The sequence below is a fragment of the Ranitomeya variabilis genome, chromosome 4, assembly GCF_051348905.1.
Source record: "Ranitomeya variabilis isolate aRanVar5 chromosome 4, aRanVar5.hap1, whole genome shotgun sequence".
In the NCBI taxonomy this organism is placed as follows: Eukaryota; Metazoa; Chordata; class Amphibia; order Anura; family Dendrobatidae; genus Ranitomeya; species Ranitomeya variabilis.
In genome coordinates, this window is record NC_135235.1 from 80,083,696 (window position 1) to 80,105,629 (window position 21,934).

At 43.2% G+C, this 21,934-nt stretch overlaps 1 protein-coding gene across 49 annotated transcripts in view; it reads left to right on the plus strand.

Annotated features, from left to right (window-relative positions):
• ANK3 (ankyrin 3) overlaps window positions 1-21,934 on the plus strand; it is a 756,238-nt gene that overhangs the window by 576,178 nt on the left and 158,126 nt on the right. For all 49 annotated transcript variants that reach the window (XM_077258828.1, XM_077258825.1, XM_077258804.1 and 46 more), the window contains 5 exons: window positions 736-834; window positions 12,311-12,508; window positions 12,869-12,967; window positions 14,557-14,655; window positions 20,744-20,941. In XM_077258828.1, coding sequence (XP_077114943.1) covers window positions 736-834; window positions 12,311-12,508; window positions 12,869-12,967; window positions 14,557-14,655; window positions 20,744-20,941 — 693 coding nt within the window. The remainder of the gene's footprint in view (window positions 1-735; window positions 835-12,310; window positions 12,509-12,868; window positions 12,968-14,556; window positions 14,656-20,743; window positions 20,942-21,934) is intronic.

Consider the following 21,934-nt stretch of genomic DNA (forward strand, 5'->3'; position numbering starts at 1 on the left):
CACCTTAGCAGAAAACTAGAGGCAAAAGATACTAGAACCTAAGCTCAGGCGAGGTCTGGAGGGCCGCGCTGCTTGACAACTGCTGGGGATCCCAACCCTGCAGGACACAGAAGGGTTAAATTCCTGCAAGATCTGGCCGCACCCCACGATAGTCATGTGAAGACATCAGAGATATGCAGCAGAGTTAGAAGTGCAGAATGGACTCAATGCAGCAGCCATACATGAGGGTAAGCAGAGCGGTAGACGCAGTGAATAGCACAGTGGTGGGAACGCATGCGAGTTACCACAGTGACAAGGAGATTATCTTTAAAGGATTCTGGAACCTGCTGCCAGGAAGTCAATCGTATTCATGAGCTCTGCACGACCCCACCACTGATTGTCAGCTTTCTGCCTATGCACAGTGTACATAAAAAGTTGTAACTAGTGTTTTCCTGCTGGATCCATCGTATTTTCTCCAGTGTTGTGGCTAGGGTTATACAGAGCTCATCATTCAGAGACCTGCTAAATCTGCAGCAGACGAAAACTTTTAATCAAATCGGCAGCAAGAGTAAATGAAGTGACACATCACTGGAATCAGGGTCCCTGCTCCTTCATCATGCTGCTCTCAGATGGGTTAGTAAAAACCCGGTGACAGATTGCCTCTAAAGAAAAGGCCTTTCACTGCTGTACAACTATGTAACCCTTAATGTAAATTAGTTGTGATAATAACTGGCTTATTTTCCATAAATGTTCTAGAGGGGAGAAACGGCGCTCCATATGGCTGCCAGAGCTGGTCAGTCTGAAGTTGTTCGATACCTTTTGCAAAATGGAGCTCAGGTAGAAGCTAAAGCAAAGGTAGGTGATGTTGGTATTATACATGATTACTTCAGAATTTTATATAAGATTTTCTTTATACAGAGCCCAACGCCTTGGATCACAGCTGGCCATTTCTGCTGCCAGATATTTCTTATGGAGACTTATATCGGTAGAACAAAAGGATCGGCAGTGCAAAATCAGACATGCTGAATCCTTATCTCGCCCGACAATCATTTGTCCTGGTGCCTCAATACACATTAGACTACCATCCGAAGCCATCAATATTAGCGGGTTCAGACCATTTTTGTGTAATATGTATGGGGTGCTTACATTTGCTTTCACAACATGTCTTACACTGGTACATGCTGATATCAATTTTTAAAGAGGGTTTTCCAAGTGTAATGGTACCAAAACAGAGGTAGGTAATTTATCCTCCTTTACCCCCTACCTCGATTATACTGGTTTTCTCAACCTCCTTCATGTACTACATTACATAAAAGTTGCTTAATAGCGCTTCCAAACTAGCCAATAATTGGGGAAGACTTCTAGAAAATCTTGTTTCCAACTTTTTCCTCTCTAATCATGCCAGCAGTCACAAGGTGAACAAACTAAACACTCGTCTCACGAGTGCGATGATCATTAAGATGGATTATTAAAGATTTCTCTATGAGCATAGACTGTCCATCAGCCTCGCATGTAGCCAATCAGCAGTCATTAATGGCTGTCTAAAGGGGCTGTAAACAGTAAGTAATATCAATGGGATTCCAGAGCGACTTAGTGGTTAATACCTTGTATCTCTGGTGGTCTAGGGGTTGCAGAAGTTTGGTTTGAAAAGTATTATGGTCTTGTATGCTTAAGAGTAAAAATTTAATATCTGTACTGTATATACAGTGGGGCAAAAAAGTATTTAGTCAGTCAGCAATAGTGCAAGTTCCACCACTTAAAAAGATGAGAGGCGTCTGTAATTTACATCATAGGTAGACCTCAACTATGGGAGACAAACTGAGAAAAAAAAATCCAGAAAATCACATTGTCTGTTTTTTTATCATTTTATTTGCATATTATGGTGGAAAATAAGTATTTGGTCAGAAACTAAATTTCATCTCAATACTTTGTAATACATCCTTTGTTGGCAATGACAGAGGTCAAACGTTTTCTGTAAGTCTTCACAAGGTTGCCACACACTGTTGTTGGTATGTTGGCCCATTCCTCCATGCAGATCTCCTCTAGAGCAGTGATGTTTTTGGCTTTTCGCTTTGCAACACGGACTTTCAACTCCCTCCAAAGGTTTTCTATAGGGTTGAGATCTGGAGACTGGCTAGGCCACTCCAGGACCTTGAAATGCTTCTTACGAAGCCACTCCTTCGTTGCCCTGGCGGTGTGCTTTGGATCATTGTCATGTTGAAAGACCCAGCCACGTTTCATCTTCAATGCCCTTGCTGATGGAAGGAGGTTTGCACTCAAAATCTCACGATACATGGCCCCATTCATTCTTTCATGTACCCGGATCAGTCGTCCTGGCCCCTTTGCAGAGAAACAGCCCCAAAGCATGATGTTTCCACCACCATGCTTTACAGTAGGTATGGTGTTTGATGGATGCAACTCAGTATTCCTTTTCCTCCAAACACGACAAGTTGTGTTTCTACCAAACAGTTCCAGTTTGGTTTCATCAGACCATAGGACATTCTCCCAAAACTCCTCTGGATCATCCAAATGCTCTCTAGCAAACTTCAGACGGACCCGGACATGTACTGGCTTAAGCAGTGGGACACTGTTATGACCCCAATGGCGAGGGTCTCAGAGGAACGTGGAAGTCTGCAGAATACAAAAATCCAGCTCATAGGGCAGTGGTAACTGGGTTGACCATATATCTACTCCTAACGCCAACACTAGAAGTAGCCGGGGATCATTCCTACGTTGATTCTAGATGACACGCGCCAGCCGGAGAATCTAGCTACCCCTAGTAGAGGAAAACAAAGACCTTTCTTGCCTCCAGAGAAGGGGACCCCAAAGCTGGATAGAAGCCCCCCACAAATAATGACGGTGAGGTAAGAGGAAATGACAAACACAGAAATGAACCAGGTTTAGCACAGAGAGGCCCGCTAACTGATAGCAGAATAAAGAAAGATAACTTATATGGTCAACAAAAACCCTATCAAAATCCACACTGGAAATTCAAGAACCCCTGAACCGTCTAACGGTCCGGGGGGAGAACACCAGCCCCCTAGAGCTTCCAGCAAAGGTCAGGATATAAATTTGGAACAAGCTGGACAAAAATACAAATCCAAAACAAATAGCAAAAAGCAAAAGGCAGACTTAGCTGATATAACTGGAACCAGGATCAGTAGACAAGAGCACAGCAGACTAGCTCTGATAACTACGTTGCCAGGCATAGAACTGAAGGTCCAGGGAGCTTATATAGCAACACCCCTAACTAACGACCCAGGTGCGGATAAAAGGAATGACAGAAAAACCAGAGTCAAAAAACTAGTAACCACTAGAGGGAGCAAAAAGCAAATTCACAACAGTACCCCCCCCTTAGTGAGGGGTCACCGAACCCTCACCACGACCACCAGGGCGATCAGGATGAGCGGCATGAAAGGCACGAACTAAATCGGCCGCATGAACATCAGAGGCGACCACCCAGGAATTATCCTCCTGACCATAGCCCTTCCACTTGACCAGGTACTGAAGCCTCCGCCTGGAGAGGCGAGAATCCAAGATCTTCTCCACCACGTACTCCAACTCGCCCTCAACCAACACCGGAGCAGGAGGCTCAGCAGAAGGAACTACAGGCACAATGTACCGCCGCAACAAGGACCTATGAAATACATTGTGAATAGCAAACGACACAGGAAGATCCAGACGAAAAGATACAGGATTAAGGATTTCCAATATCTTGTAAGGCCCAATAAAACGAGGTTTAAATTTGGGAGAGGAGACCTTCATAGGAACAAAGCGGGAAGAAAGCCATACCAAATCCCCAACGCGTAGTCGGGGACCCACACCGCGGCGGCGGTTGGCAAAGCGCTGAGCCTTCTCCTGTGACAACTTCAAGTTGTCCACCACATGATTCCAGATCTGCTGCAACCTATCCACCACAGAATCCACCCCAGGACAGTCAGAAGGCTCCACATGACCCGAAGAAAAGCGAGGATGGAAACCAGAGTTGCAGAAAAAAGGCGAAACCAAGGTGGCGGAACTAGCCCGATTATTAAGGGCAAACTCAGCCAACGGCAAGAATGTCACCCAATCGTCCTGATCAGCAGAGACAAAACACCTCAAATAAGCCTCCAAAGTCTGATTGGTTCGCTCCGTCTGTCCATTAGTCTGAGGATGGAAAGCAGACGAAAACGACAAATCAATGCCCATCCTACTACAAAAGGATCGCCAGAACCTGGAAACGAACTGGGATCCTCTGTCTGACACAATATTCTCAGGGATGCCGTGCAAACGAACCACGTTCTGGAAAAACACAGGAACCAGATCGGAAGAGGAAGGCAGCTTAGGCAAAGGAACCAAATGGACCATCTTGGAGAAGCGATCACATATCACCCAGATAACGGACATGCCCTGAGATAGCGGAAGATCAGAAATGAAATCCATGGAGATATGTGTCCAAGGTCTCTTCGGGACAGGCAAGGGCAAGAGCAAACCGCTGGCACGAGAACAGCAAGGCTTAGCTCGAGCACAAGTCCCACAGGACTGCACAAATGACCGCACATCCCTTGACAAGGAAGGCCACCAAAAGGACCTGGCCACCAGATCTCTGGTGCCAAAAATTCCCGGGTGACCTGCCAACACCGAGGAATGAACCTCGGAAATGACTCTGCTGGTCCACTTATCCGGGACAAACAGTCTGTCAGGTGGACAAGACTCAGGCCTATCAGCCTGAAATCTCTGCAACACACGTCGCAGATCCGGAGAAATAGCTGACAAGATAACTCCATCTTTAAGAATACCAACAGGATCAGCGACTCCAGGAGCATCAGGCACAAAGCTCCTAGAAAGAGCATCGGCCTTCACATTCTTTGAACCTGGTAAATACGAGACAACAAAATCAAAGCGGGAGAAAAACAATGACCAGCGGGCCTGTCTCGGATTAAGGCGTTTAGCAGACTCGAGATACATCAGATTTTTGTGATCAGTCAAGACCACCACACGATGCTTAGCACCCTCGAGCCAATGACGCCACTCCTCAAATGCCCATTTCATGGCCAACAACTCCCGATTGCCCACATCATAATTTCGCTCGGCAGGCGAAAACTTCCTAGAGAAAAAGGCACAAGGTTTCATAACAGAGCAACCAGGGCCTCTCTGCGACAAAACGGCCCCTGCCCCAATCTCCGAAGCATCCACCTCAACCTGAAAGGGAAGTGAGACGTCAGGCTGGCACAAAACAGGCGCCGAAGTAAACCGGCGTTTCAACTCCTGGAAAGCCTCCACGGCAGCAGGAGCCCAGTTAGCTACATCGGAGCCCTTCTTGGTCATATCCGTCAAAGGTTTCACAATGCTAGAAAAATTAGCGATAAAACGACGGTAGAAGTTAGCGAAGCCCAAGAACTTCTGAAGACTCTTAACTGACGAGGGCTGAGTCCAATCAAGAATAGCTCGGACCTTGACTGGGTCCATCTCCACAGCAGAAGGGGAAAAAATGAACCCCAAAAAGGGAACCTTCTGTAAACCAAAGAGACACTTTGAGCCCTTGACAAACAAAGAATTTTCACGCAAAATTTTAAAGACCAACCTGACCTGCTCCACATGCGAATCCCAATTATCAGAAAAAACCAAAATATCATCCAGATAAACAATCAAAAATTTATCCAGATACTTCCGGAAAATGTCATGCATAAAGGACTGAAAAACTGAAGGCGCATTGGAGAGCCCAAAAGGCATCACCAAGTACTCAAAATGACCTTCGGGCGTATTGAATGCGGTTTTCCATTCATCACCTTGCTTAATGCGCACAAGGTTGTACGCACCACGAAGGTCTATCTTGGTGAACCACTTGGCACCCTTAATCCGGGCAAACAAGTCAGACAACAGCGGTAAAGGATACTGAAATTTGACAGTGATCTTATTTAAAAGCCGATAATCAATACAAGGTCTCAAAGATCCGTCCTTTTTTGCCACAAAAAAGAATCCCGCACCAAGAGGGGAAGAAGACGGACGAATATGTCCTTTCTCCAGAGACTCCTTGATATATGAACGCATAGCGGTATGTTCAGGTACCGACAGATTAAACAGTCTTCCCTTAGGAAATTTACTGCCTGGGATCAAATCTATAGCACAGTCACAGTCCCTATGAGGAGGCAGTGCACTGGACTCAGACTCACTGAAGACATCCTGATAATCAGACAAATACTCCGGAACTTCCGAAGGCGTAGAAGAAGCAATAGACACAGGCAGGGAATCCCCATGAATACCACGACAGCCCCAACTTGAGACTGACATAGCCTTCCAGTCCAGGACTGGATTATGGGTCTGTAACCATGGCAGCCCTAAAACAACCAAATCATGCATTTTATGTAAAACCAGGAAACGTATCACCTCGCGGTGTTCAGGAGTCATGCACATGGTAACCTGTGTCCAATACTGCGGTTTATTTGCTGCCAATGGTGTAGCATCAATACCCCTAAGAGGAATAGGATTTTCTAATGGTTCAAGAGTAAAACCACAGCGCTTAGCAAATGAGAGATCCATGAGACTCAGGGCAGCACCTGAATCTACAAACGCCATGACAGGATAAGAGGACAGTGAGCAAATCAAAGTTACAGACAGAATAAATTTAGGTTGCAAATTACCAACGGTGACAGGACTAACAACCTTAGCTATACGTTTAGAGCATGCTGAGATAACATGTGTAGAATCACCACAGTAGTAGCACAAGCCATTCCGGCGTCTATGAATTTTCCGCTCATTTCTAGTCAGGATTCTATCACATTGCATTAAATCAGGTGTCTGTTCAGACAACACCATGAGGGAATTTGCGGTTTTTCTATCACATTGCACCGAATTAGGTGTCTGTTCAGACAACACCATGAGGGAATTTGCGGTTTTGCGCTCCCGCAACCGCCGGTCAATTTGAATAGCCAGTGCCATAGTATCATTCAGACCTGTGGGAATGGGAAAACCCACCATAACATTCTTAATGGCTTCAGAAAGGCCATTTCTAAAATTAGCGGCCAGTGCACACTCGTTCCAATGTGTCAGCACGGACCATTTCCGAAATTTTTGGCAATACACTTCAGCCTCGTCCTGCCCCTGAGACATAGCCAGCAAGGCCTTTTCTGCCTGAATCTCAAGATTGGGTTCCTCATAAAGTAAACCGAGCGCCAGAAAAAACGCATCAAGATCAGCCAATGCCGGATCTCCTGGCGCCAGCGAAAAAGCCCAATCCTGAGGGTCGCCCCGTAAGAACGAAATAACAATTTTTACTTGCTGAGCAGAATCTCCAGATGAACAGGGTCTCAGGGACAAAAACAATTTACAATTATTCACGAAATTCCTAAACTTAAACCTGTCTCCGGAAAACAGTTCAGGAATCGGTATTTTAGGTTCTGACCTAGGATTTCTGATAACATAGTCTTGTATGCCCTGCACACGAGTAGCCAGCTGGTCCACACTTGTAATCAAGGTCTGGACATTCATGTCTGCAGCAAGCATAGCCACTCTGAGGTAAAGGGGAAGAAGAAAAAAAAAAACTCAGAATCTTCTTTCTTATAATCCCTCTTCTGCAATGCATTAAACATTTAATCAAGGCCTGGCAAACTGTTATGACCCCAATGGCGAGGGTCTCAGAGGAACGTGGAAGTCTGCAGAATACAAAAATCCAGCTCATAGGGCAGTGGTAACTGGGTTGACCATATATCTACTCCTAACGCCAACACTAGAAGTAGCCGGGGATCATTCCTACGTTGATTCTAGATGACACGCGCCAGCCGGAGAATCTAGCTACCCCTAGTAGAGGAAAACAAAGACCTTTCTTGCCTCCAGAGAAGGGGACCCCAAAGCTGGATAGAAGCCCCCCACAAATAATGATGGTGAGGTAAGAGGAAATGACAAACACAGAAATGAACCAGGTTTAGCACAGAGAGGCCCGCTAACTGATAGCAGAATAAAGAAAGATAACTTATATGGTCAACAAAAACCCTATCAAAATCCACACTGGAAATTCAAGAACCCCCGAACCGTCTAACGGTCCGGGGGGAGAACACCAGCCCCCTAGAGCTTCCAGCAAAGGTCAGGATATAAATTTGGAACAAGCTGGACAAAAATACAAATCCAAAACAAATAGCAAAAAGCAAAAGGCAGACTTAGCTGATATAACTGGAACCAGGATCAGTAGACAAGAGCACAGCAGACTAGCTCTGATAACTACGTTGCCAGGCATAGAACTGAAGGTCCAGGGAGCTTATATAGCAACACCCCTAACTAACGACCCAGGTGCGGATAAAAGGAATGACAGAAAAACCAGAGTCAAAAAACTAGTAACCACTAGAGGGAGCAAAAAGCAAATTCACAACAGGACACGTCTGGCACTGCAGGATCTGAGTCCATGGTGGCGTAGTGTGTTACTTATGGTAGGCCTTGTTACATTGGTCCCAGCTCTCTGCAGTTCATTCACTAGGTCCCCTCGCGTGGTTCTGGGATTTTTGCTCACCGTTCTTGTGATCATTCTGACCCCACGGGGTGGGATTTTGCGTGGAGCCCCAGATCGAGGAAGATTATCAGTGGTCTTGAATGTCTTCCATTTTCTAATTAGTGCTCCCACTGTTGATTTCTTCACTCCATGCTGGTTGGCTATTGCAGATTCAGTCTTCCCAGCCTGGTGCAGGGCTACAATTTTGTTTCTGGTGTCCTTTGACAGCTCTTTGGTCTTCACCATAGTGGAGTTTGGAGTCAGACTGTTTGAGGGTGTGCACAGGTGTCTTTTTATACTGATAACAAGTTTAAACAGGTGCCATTACTACAGGTAATGAGTGGAGGAAAGAGGAGACTCTTAAAGAAGAAGTTACAGGTCTGTGAGAGCCAGAAATCTTGATTGTTTGTTTCTGACCAAATACTTATTTTCCACCATAATATGCAAATAAAATGATAAAAAAACAGACAATGTGATTTTCTGGATTTTTTTTTCTCAGTTTGTCTCCCATAGTTGAGGTCTACCTATGATGTAAATTACAGACGCCTCTCATCTTTTTAAGTGGTGGAACTTGCACTATTGCTGACTGACTAAATACTTTTTTGCCCCACTGTATTTCATTAATTGATGTCATCTGAACTGCTCAGAAGAGGGATCCAGGTATTAGAAGAAACAACTCTCAACTTGTCCATGATTGAAATAGGGTACAAAGATGGGTATAGTGAAACTGGTGACACTGAACAAAAATATAAGCACAACTCAGATGTAAGACTTTTTCAATGTACACAAAAGGCCTCTTTCTCTCAAATAGTGTCACAAATTTGTGTGTAAATCTGTGTTAGTGAGCACTTATCGTTTGCTAAGATAATCCATCCAACTAACAGGTCTTGCATATCCAGAATTTGATTAGACAGCATGATTATTGCACAGGTGCCTTAGGCAGGCCGCAATAAAAGGTCAGTCTAAAATGTGCAGTTTTATCACACAGCACAATGCCACAGATGTCGCAAGTTTTGAGGGAGCCTGCTATTGGCATGCTGACTGCAGGAATGTCCACCAGAGCTGTGCCATACTCTACCATAAGCTGTGTCCAAAGGCATCTCGGAGAATTTGGGAGTACATCCAACCGGCCTCACAACCGCAGAACACGTGTAACCACACCAGCCAAAGATCTCAACATCCAGCATCTTCACCTCCAAGATTGTCTGAGACCAGCCGCCCGGACAGCTGCTGCAACAATCGGATTGCATAACCAAAGAATTTCTGCACAAACTGTCAGAAACTGTCTCAGGGAAATTCCTTGGCATGCTCAACTTGTCACCCTCTTCGGGGTTTCCACTTGACAGCCATTTGTCATGGTAGCCGACTTGAGTGGGAAAATGCTCACATTCAATGGCGTCTGGGATGTTGGACAGGTGTTCTCCTGAGTCCTCACTGATGAATCCCGGTTCTGTACAGGGCAGACGGCAGACTGTGTGTATGACGTTGTGTGAGTGAGTGGTTAAGCTGATGTCACTGTTGTGAGTGAGGTGGCCCATGGTGGCGGTGGGGTTATAGTATGGGCAGGTGTATGTTATAAACAATGAACACAGGGGCATTTTATTGATGACATTTTGAATGCTCAGAGATACTGTGACGAGATCCTGAGACCCAGTGTTGTGCCAATCATCCACGACCATCACCTCATGTTGCAGCATGATAATACACAGCCCCATGTTGCAAGGATCTGTACACAATTCCTGGAAGCTGAAAATATCCCAGTTCAGCATACTCACTGGACATATCACCCATTCAGCATGTTTGAGATGCCCTGGATCGGTGTATTCAACAGCATGTTCAAGTTCTTGCCAATATCCAGCAACTTCACACAGCCATTGAAAAGGACTAACATTCTTCAGACCACAATCACTATGTGACCACACTACGTGAGGCAAATGGTGGCCACACCAGATACTGACTGGTTTTCTGACCCCCTGGACCCACAAATACGGTAAAACTGCACATTTTAGGCTGCTTTTTCACACTAGCATCGGTACGGGCCCGTCGCAGTGCGTCGGGCCGACGTACCGACACATGCTGTGAAAGAAAAGCACAACGGGGGCAGCGGAAGCAGTCTTACGACGCTTCTGCTGCCCCATTGTAAGGTCCGGGGAGGAGGTGGCGGAGTTTCGGCCACGCATGGCGGACTAGACGCACAAAAAAAGTTACATGTAACTTTTTTTGTGGTGGCGGTGCGCCAAAACATGACGCGACCGTCGCACGACGGTTGCGACTTGTGGCGATACGTCGCAATGCTTCGGTAATGTAAGTCTATGGGGAAAAAACGCATCCTGCAGACAACTTTGCAGGATGCGTTTTTTCTCCTAAATGATGCATTGCGACATACAGCCAAAACCGCTAGTGTGAAAGTAGCCTAAGAGTGACCTTTCACTGTGTCCAGCCTAAGGCCTCTTTCACACTTCAGTTGTTTGGCGTCAGTCTAAATCCGCCATTTTCCTCAAAAAACGGATCCGTTTTTTTTTTCGACGGATCCGTTTTTTTCCCCATAGACTTGCATTAGCGACGGATTGTGACGGATGGTCGTCCGTTCCATCCGTCATGCGACGGATCCGTCAAAATTTAGCGGACGTCATCTAGACATTGACGGTCATTGCAACGTTTTTTGTCTCCGTTGAAATGACGGATCGCGACGGATCCGTCGCATCTGTCATTCCATAGAATGGCCACCTATGGGCGACGGATCCGTCGCGACCGTTATTTCGACGGATCCGTCGCCCCAATCCGTTTTTTCATTTTTTTTCAATTGCGCATGCTCCAAAAAGTATATACAACCCCCGAGTAACGGATCCGTCAAAAAAACGGATCCGTTACATCCGTTTTTTCAACAATTGTGACGGATCCGTCGATCCGTCACTTTGTCGGAAGTGACTGACGCCAAACGACTGAACTGTGAAAGAAGCCTAAGGCACACCTATGCAATAATCATGGTGTCTAATGAGCACCTTGTTATGCCACATCTGTGAGGTGGATGGATTATCTCGGCAAAGGAGAAGAGCTCACTAAAACAAATTTAGACTATTTTGTGAACAATATGAGAGAAAAAGTCCTTTTGTGTACATAGAAAAGTCTTAGATCTTTGCGTTCAGCTCATGAAAAAGTGGAGCAAAAAACAAAAGTGTTACGTAGTAGTTGGCTGCACAATAACAGCAAGACAAAGAAAGAAAATGAGTTCATAGGTAAAGTGGAACAAGGTGATGATCTCACACCATGTTTGCTTATGCAGCATATATTCCAGGCCAAATTTTAGCCCCATCCGTGATGGTTTATCATGCACTGATCTGCTGATTTTCTAAACTGGTGTGATATCCAGAACTGTGAGAATGCTGATCTATCTTTAGAAATAATCATCAATATCAGACCAGTTTGGCTCCAGTCGACAACACTCCCAAGAAGAGTTAGAACAGCGCCATGGTGTACAGGTTTCAGGTGCCTAAAGTCAGCTTCCATTGAAGGGAATAGGAGGTGATCTGCAGTGCCTGGGAGCGGCAACTACAGTGTTCAGAGCCATGCTGTTCCAGGTTTTTCAAGTCTGTCCACTGTTTACATCTGGCCACCGGCAGAGATGAGGTGATGGTGGTTCTGGGTGTCGCCCCCCACAGATATGTCCACTATTTCTAAGATTTGCTGGGAAACATATTTCCAGGGAATATATTCTAGAGGGGTCAGACATCTGCTTTCTTTCCACTCCCGCATGCATGACATACTTAATTACTTAATACAGTCTAGTCTCAGGTTTAGGAAATATATAAATACAAATTATTCCGACGTATTCCTAAAAATGTTAAAAAAAAGTTTGTCTATTTCTGTTCTTAGGATGACCAAACGCCACTGCACATAGCAGCTCGCCTTGGGAAAGCCGACATCGTTCAGCAGTTACTTAAGCAAGATGCAAGCCCTGATGCCTCCACAACCTCTGGCTACACTCCACTGCACCTGGCTGCCAGGGAAGGGCACGATGACGTAGCGTCTGTGTTACTGGAACATGGGGCTACCTATGCAATAGTCACAAAGGTAAGGTAATAACTCATATGGCATGGAAACCTTAGATAATGTTATACTCTGCGAAATAAAGCTATCTTTATGCATTGTGGTATTAGGGCTGATGATTATCTGTTATACTCGTTGACAGGTTTTTACTCCTGTTTCATTATTAGCATACTGCATTTTGTTATTCTGGTATGGCAGTATCCCAGTAATGTGTACATGGGTTAGCGTTAGGGTTCGAGTGGTTTATAGACTTTCATATTGGGGATTGAACCAATCTGTGCATCAATAATTGTGAAGGGAAATAAACTATGAAAAAGTTAATGGAACAAATAATGAACAAAGGAGCAAAACCTGTATAACCGCGTGTAAAATGTATATTTACAGAAAGGATTTACTCCTCTACACGTTGCTGCAAAATATGGAAAGATTGAAGTAGCCAAGCTGCTTTTAGAGAAAAATGCATCCCCGGATGCAGCTGGAAAGGTAAGTATAGAACTAGATTTTTTTATTCCGTTGTAAGTAATAAGGCAAAAATTGCCATTCAAAAGTTCAGAAGAACTAAAAGTCACAGATGTAGCCGTTATCTACAAATACCCCACCATTCTTATGAGTCGTCTGAGTTTGTTGCTTTGGATTTAGAGACCTCCTGTAATGTGAACATTTCAGCAAGTGCCAGATTATGGTTCCTTTGGGATGATAGATTGACACTGAGGGCAATGAGTATCCCCTTTTCATGGAATTGTAAATACTAATTTTATTACTGGGTACAAGCCATCTCACCACCAACGAGCAAGTGATCAGCTTCAGATGAACTTCAAATGAACCTCATGGCTGGTTGTGTATGGCGCCTTAGTGGACCTTTCCACTGCTAATTGCACCTGCAAGCTGTCTGAGGTTCCAGAAAGTAAGAGTATGTTCATACGTGACATTTTGATGCAGTTTTGGAGCCATAGTCAGAAGAAAAAGCCTATAGGAAAGGTCCTACTTCTATATTTCCAATCCCACTCTTAAAAACTTTTGGATTAACACTTGTGAAAGTGCATCCTGTCTGAAAATAATAAATCATGGCAATTTTGGATACATTTTTGAATAGCAGATAGAAACCAAACATGGCCATAATTTCCATAGGGTTCTATTAGTCATTTAATTGAAACTATTAAACAAAAAAATCTATTCATATAGGATACAAACGATGGCTGAAACCAAAGGTTGTTTTTTTTTTTGTCATTAAGAAAGTGTCGCTAACTTTGTCCATGCATTTTTGGGAAAATGTGCAACTTTTTTCATCTTAAGTCTGCTCTTGATACTTTAAAAAAAAAAAAAAATTGGTTAGCTATGCAAATTTGGTTTAAATCAAATTGAAGAACTGTAACTTGTTAAATAGTTTCACAAAAAGTTAAAAACTTAACCCAGTAGTTAACTGGAGTATAAAATCATCTCTAGACAGAAGGTTTATATCAAAAGTTGTGCCAAAACCAAATAATAATGTGGACAATTTTGGTAAATTTTGCTCAAACAATGGCAATTTAGACACAAACAAAACTGACTTCCAATGACGAATTTTTCCCAAAGACTGGCAAAACCCTGGAACGTGCAGCCCTAATTTAGGCTACACATATTAGTATTATATTATGATAGTATTAGTAAGGCCAGGGCCACACACGTGTGGCTGCATGTATTTCTATGCAGCTGAACGCTCCGGTCCCGAGTGCTGGCGGCAGTGCCGGGTATTGATGCGAGAGACTTGTGCGAGTCTTTCGCATTGCACTCGCAAGTGTGACCCCGGCCTAATCCTCATACTATGATAGCAGTATAAGTAATCCAACTATGTTCTCTACTTTCTCAATCTACTCTCTCAAGAGGGACACTTGTCTATGCAGCAGTCATATATGCTAACTATATTGGGTTTACAAAGACTTTCTATTCCTCTAAACGGTGATGTTCTGGCTACTACTAACATACAGATATAACACATTCCGTTAGTCACCAATTGGGCAGAATAAGAATTCTACTTATCACAGATTTCCGCATTGACATGTTGTGTGACCTTCATTGTTTCTGCATGTCTTTAGAGCGGGCTAACTCCACTGCATGTAGCGGCACATTATGATAACCAGAAAGTGGCTTTATTACTCTTGGATAAAGGTGCATCGCCCCACGGAGCTGCAAAGGTAACCCACCTTACGTTATATATGCATGATATAGGGTAATTTCCTTGCTAATGTCATCAGAATGGCTAATGCCAATTTACCAGTTGGGATTTATATGTACAGACTATTATTGTATAGGATACATATAGGTGTTTTCAGACTATTATAAGACAAACTATGTTGATCCATCAAATAGATAATGGGGCTGATTTATTAATACTGTCAAACGTAAGCTGCATTTACACTGAATGTTCTCTTAAGACCGTTCACAAGAATCTCTCAATGTAAACAGGCTGCCAATCATCTGATGAGCAAGCTAAACTCTCTTTCATCTAGTGAAATGATCTTTTGTGCAGGGTAAAAGATCATCATTCTTGGCCATGTAGATTCCTGTATAAACAGGAGTTGCACTGCCGAGAGGCAAGGCAGCTTATGCGCTCCGAGCAATCTATTCCAGATCTATTACAGATCGTTCAATGCTCAACTTTTACAGTGGTCTGCTTGTTTAAACAGGCTATTAAACCACCATCAATCAGTAAATATTACTGCCATCGGTCGGTCCGTATAAACAGACCCTTTGATTAGTTAGTCTTAAAATATGCCAAAATTAATAAATCTGGTGTGATGCTAGTCACTGCTCACGGACAGACCGTGAGGCTGGGTAGTCAAGAGGTCCGAGGTCAAAAGCCAGGAGGGTACGTCATAGGCAGAGGGGTGAGACCAAGGTGGAATCAGGTAACAGTTCAAGGTCAGAATTCCAGGAAGGTAGCCGATCACAACAAAAGGGGCTACGCAAACAGATGATAAAGGCAAATCCAAGGTTGAGCAGCAAAGATCAGAATACAAGAACAAGAGCTCAGAGCAAATACACACCACTTGAGCAAGGCTACAAATTATACTTTATTATATTTACTTTGGATTTCAGGCAAAAAAAAATTGTATATATTTTCATCTTTTACATTTAAAAAATTACAAACAGTAAATTAGACCCATGCAAAAGTTTGAGCACCCTGCATTGTTAGTACCTAGCACCAACCCCTTTTGAAAGTATCACAGCTAGTAAATGGATTTTGTAGCCAGCCAAGAGTCTTTCAATTCTTGTTTAAAGGATTTTCATCCATTCTTCCTTGTAACATTATAAAACATTGTAAGATATTAGACAAAGGTATTTAAAAAGTGTCATATCCAAGAAATACTGATCGTATGTTCAATGGGCTATGTCTGGCATTGCAATACCAGATGTGGCCTCTGTATAAGGATGGCACTGTTTCAGTGGCATACTCAACTTCCACATGTGACACAGGCTGCGGCGGAGGTCTGCGCCGGCTCCTAAAGCAATGTCTGCACTTGCCAAATGTTCACAAACCCGCTGAAGCCAAGGACCTGCTGCAGCAGTCCGGTGACTAGAAGAGCTTTTCATTGGATGTATATCTGATGATGTGTTTTTCTTGCCACCTGACTGATGCAGCTTCAGTAGTTCTGTCAACACCCAGACAAAGCAGACATTGCTTCCAGATCTAGTGCAGACCTCCAGAACGACCGGTGCTAGGCCCATGGAAACGACAGAAGGTGAGTATGCCTCCATTTGTTATTTTGAAAATATCTATGCCTAAAATAAAGTTTAGCTTTGCAGAACCCCTTTCACTGTGTGTGAGCAATGACGTGTCATTCTGCTAAGACCTCCAATAATATCAGGCATACCCTCACAGACAGGGAGTGGTGACTAATAACACAGAAATGCATTTGACATTAGACATCTGTAAAACATGCTCTGTGGGTTGTGGCATGCACATCTGATATCTGCTGAAAGGGAGCGAGTGTCCACACTGACCTTTTAAATGAAGGAGTAAATAGCAATCGGCATAACAAAGTGTTAAATATAACAAGAAGATATTTATTAGAAATGGACAGGAGGGTGCAGCGACTCAGACTATTTTTCTGTGTGTGATTTATTTTATTAATATCAACAGGAGCAGTGTCCATCCTATGTTGGGATTAGAAAAAAAAAAGATCTTTTCTCTAATACTGGACATCTCCTTTAAAATAAATCACCTACAAATACTAATCATAGCTTTTTATGTAGAGGCTGGATAGCAACAAATATCCCATATACTTAACAAATCCCATCTCATTACAAAGCCACCCATTATAGCTGCCACAGATAGTTGTAGCCATATTTGATGTCATACAGTTTATAGAGTAACTAAACTTTTTGTTCTTATTTTGCCATCATCCAGGCATTGAAAAGTTATAATTTTTTAGAATACGCTTAATTACCTTATTTTTTTTTCCTTTTCTCTCAAAATCATGCTGCACTCCTTTGTCACATAGTCAGTTCATGCTTCTTTAAAAGCTGCTTTCGACTGTTGCTCAGGCAGGAGTACTCTGTATGCAAACACACAGAGCACAGTATTTCCCTGTTCTATATTCCTGTACTCAGATGCGGATATTCCAATTATCTGTTTGCAAACAGGATATAGAGCTTGGCTGAGTAGCAGTTGAAAACAGATTTTAATGAAGCATGAACTGGCTGTATAAACCAGCACTGTTTGGGAGAGATTGTGTAAAAAGTATTTAGCAAAAAAGATCACAACTTTGGAATGCCTGGAGGATAGTTAAATAACACAAAGTTTAGTTACTTAATCAGGCCTCATTCACATTTCAGCATCTTCCATTAGTGCAAAGCCAGCAGTTAGTCTAAATAATGGGAGAGTTACCGTAAATATAATAATAATAATATAATAATAATTTTATTTATATAGCGCCAACATATTCCGCAGCGCTTTACAAATTATAGAGCGGACTTGTACAGACAATAGACATTACGGCATAACAGAAATCACAGTTCAAAACAGATACCAGGAGGAATGAGGGCCCTGCTCGCAAGCTTACAAACTATGAGGAATAGGGGAGACACGAGAGGTGGATGGTAACAATTGCTTTAGTTTGGACCAGCCATAGTGTAAGGCTCGGGTGTTCATGTAAAGCTGCATGAACCAGTTAACTGCCTAAGTATGTAACAGTACAGACACAGAGGCTATTAACTGCATAAAGTGTATGAGAACATGATGCGAGGGACCGTTTTTTCTTTGTTTTTTTGTTTTGTTTTTTTTATTAGGCCACACAGGGATAGTTAGGTTAATGCGTTGAGGCGGTAGGCCAGTCTGAACAAATGCGTTTTATATTAATATATATTAATATTTAGTTTTAATTCCTGTTTTGGGGTTAAAGGGGTTATTCGGGACGATTATATATTTTTTCTTATGGGCCTAAGAACCAACAGCCTGGCAAAAATTATGGAATCACCAGCCTTGGAGGATGTTCATTCAGTTGTTTAATTTTGTAGAAAAAAAGCAGATCAAAAGACATGGCACAAAACTAAAGTCATTTCAAATGCCAACTTTCTGGCTTTAAGAAATCAAGAACAAAAAATGTGGTAGTCAGTAATGGTTACTTTTTTTAACCAAGCATATTGGAAAAATGATGGAATCTCTCAATTCTGAGGAAAAAATGATGGAATCATGAAAAACAAACAAACAAAAAACACTCCAAAACATCACTAGTAGTATTTTGTTGCACCACCTCTGGCTTTTATAACAGCTTGCAGTCTCTGAGGCATGGACTTAATGAGTGTCACACAGGACTCTTCATCAATCTGGCTCCAACTTTCTCTGATTGCTGTTGCCAGATCAGCTTTGCAGGTTGGAGCCTTGTCATGGACCATTTTCTTCAACTTCCACCAAAGATTTTCAATTGGATTGAGATCCGGACTATTTGCAGCCATGACATTGACCTTATGTGTCTTTTTTCAAGGAATGTTTTCACAGTTTTTGCTCTGTGGCAGGATGCATTATCATCTTGAAAAATGATTTCAGCATCCCCAAACATCCTTTCAATTGATGGGATAAGAAAAGTGTCCAAAATATCAACATAAACTTGTGCATTTATTGAAGATGTATTGACAGCCATCTCCCCAGTGCCTTTACCTGACATGCAGCCCCATATCATCAATGACTGTGGAAATTTGCATGTTCTCTTCAGGCAGTCATCTTTATAATTCTCATTGGAACGGCACCAAACAAAAGTTCCAGCATCATCACCTTACCCAATGCAGATTCGCGATTCATCACTGAATATGACTTTCATCCAGTCATCCACAGTCCACGATTGCTTTTCCTTAGCCCAGTGTAACCTTGTTTTTTTCTGATTAGGTGTTAATGATGGCTTTTGTTTAGCTTTTCTGTATGTAAATCCCATTTCCTTTAGGCGGTTTCTTACAGTTTGGTCACAGACGTTGACTCCAGTTTCCACCCATTCGTTCCTCATTTGTTTTGTTGTGCATTTCCTGTTTTGGAGACATATTGCTTTAAGTTTCCAGTCTTGACACTTGATGTCTTCCTTGGTCTACCAGTAAGTTTGCCTTTAACAACCTTCCCATGTTGTTTGTATTTGGTCCAGACCAGATTTTAGACACAGCTGACTGTGAACAAACAACATATTTTGCAACATTGGGTGATTTACCCTCTTAAGAGTTTGAGAATCCTCTCCTTTGTTTCAATTGACATCTCTCATGTTGGAACCATGATTCATGTCAGTCCACTTGGTGCAACAGCTCTCCAAGGTGTGATCACTCCTTTTTAGATGCAGACTAATGAGCAGATCTAATTTCATGCAGGTGTTATTTTTGGGTATGAAAATTTACGGGATTTGGATGTTTCGCCCCCAGCAGTTCACCCCCAGCAGTTCGCCCCCAGCAATTCGACCCCAGCAGTTCACCCCCGGTACATTTACTTCACCTGTGGGAAGTTATACCATCCAGCTGCCATACCATCACCCCAGAGGACCCCTTTAAGCAGCGTCGGTCCCTACTGACCGAATACTACAGGTCGCATCACGAACACAAACTTTATTAACCAAACCCTTAAAAGACTTTTCCCTTTTATTTGAGTGCCCAGGGTCACGTACCGGGTCGCAGCCACCGTGACGTCCCCTTCAAGTACCGGCCCTGGTACCGAGTACCCCACTGCCCTGGCCGGCGACTCAACTTGGCGTCACGAACAGGATGTACCCGGGGGGGGCGAACTGCTGGGGGCAAACTGCTAGGAGCGAACTGCTGGGGGCGAACTGCTGGGGGTGAAACATCCTATAACCGAAAATTTACAGGGTGATTCCATAATTTTTTCCTCAGAATTTAGTGATTCCATAATTTTTCCCTATGCTTGGTTAAAAAAAGTAACCATTACTGACTACCACATTTTTTGTTCTTGATTTCTTTTAGTGTTTCTTAAAGCCAGAAAGTTGCCATTTGAAATGACTTTAGTTTTGTGCCATGTCTGTGATCAGCTTTTTTTCTACAAAATTAAACAACTGAATGAACATCCTCCAAGGCCGGTGATTCCATAATTTTTGCCAGGGGTTGTATATGACGCGATGTGTTCCAGAGCATCACTAATGTCGCCCTGTGTGTGACACGTGTGGATCATTGATGTCATAGGTTTTTTTGTCTGCCCCCCCTTGTCACATGGGCCGCCACGAAATGAAGTAACTTCTGCCGCTCGCTACATACACGCATGTGCCGATAATCAGGCCTGTTTAACTGACATCTGCAGTGGTAGTATTTAGGGTATGTCTGAACACAACATGTCACAGCCCCTGAGGAAGTCCACACGAACCGCCCGTTTGGTCTGCGGGTCAGGTGTCATACAGGAGTAATCATGATTACCCCATGGTTACCAGCAGGAGACCCTGTCTGACATCCCTGTCTCCCAATAAAACATTCGTAAACAGGGTTTGTCAACCCATTTCAGATATTTTTCTGTCGTTACTACTGTTCTCTGACACCCATGTCATGGACACAGTGGCTTTTAGTCACACCGCAGTCTGTCTTTTATTGTTATTCCTATTTTCTGTAGTCTCACCTATAGACATCCTTTAACATTGGACTAAAGGAACAATACTATCTGTTAGTTATGCGGGTATGGTGGGGGTGGTCTTTTCATGCTATATATTTTCTGACAAATAGGATTCTTTGTAGTAGGGTGTATGAGTCTGATTTACTGATGTTCAGTGCCACGGTAAAAATGATCAATTATTGTCACTTTCCTTTCAGAATGGTTACACTCCTATTCACATTGCTGCAAAGAAAAACCAAATGGACATAGCCACCACCTTACTCGAATATGGTGCTGATGCCAATGCTATTACTAAGCAAGGAATAGCTCCTGTCCATCTAGCTGCCCAGGAGGGCCACGTGGATATGGTGTCTCTGCTTCTCACCAGAAATGCTAATGTTAATGTTAGCAACAAGGTACTGAAAATGCTACAAAAATACTCATCAGTCAGAGAGACGCCATATTACATAGTGCCAACATATTCCAAAATGCCCAGTAACTTGGCTTGTCTGATAGTAAATAAACCTCAGATATGATGAGATGTATTAATGCACTGCCAAAGTGACTGAAGTGCTACAAAAAAGGGTTTCCTCAGGTTTATAAAGTGATAGTGAAAAAATAAATCTATGATTCACTATCCGGCATGAAAATCAGGTTTGACGTCTTCCTTCAGACCTTAGTCAAATATCTGTTTGTGCCTTAGGCAAGAATTGTCACATTTAAAGTATGGCATAAGGTTGATCTAAAGAAGAAATATATGTATGTGTATATACACACTGCTCCAAAAAATAAAGGGAACACTTAAACAATACAATGTAACTCCCAAGTCAGTCACACTTCTGTGAAATCAACTGGTCCAGTTATGAAGCAACACTGATTGTGAATCAATTTATCCTGCTGTTGTGCAAATGAAACAGCCAACAGGTAGAAATGGTAGGCAATTAGCAAGACAACCGCTATAAAGAAGTGGTGCTACAGGGGGTGACCACAGACCATTTCTCTGGTCTCATCCCTTTTGGCTGTTGTTGTTGTCATTTTTGCATTTTGTCATTGCTCTCACCCCTAGAGGTACTATATGGTAGTATGAGGTGGTGTCTACAACCCACAGAAGTTGCTCAGGAAGTGCAGCTCATCCAGGATGGCACATCAATGCCAGCAGGGCACTAACATCCATCTGTCTGCTCGAACTGTCAGAAACAGACTCCATGAGGGTGGTATGAGGGTCCGACATCCACAAGTGGGTGTTGGGTTGTAAGCCAAACACCATACAGGGCGATTAGCATTTGCCAGAGAACACCAAAATTGGCAGATTCGACATTGGCTGAGAGCATGTTCACACTGAGCACATGTGACAGACGTGACAGAGTCTGCAGGCGTTGTGGAGAACATTCTGCTGCCTGCAACATCCT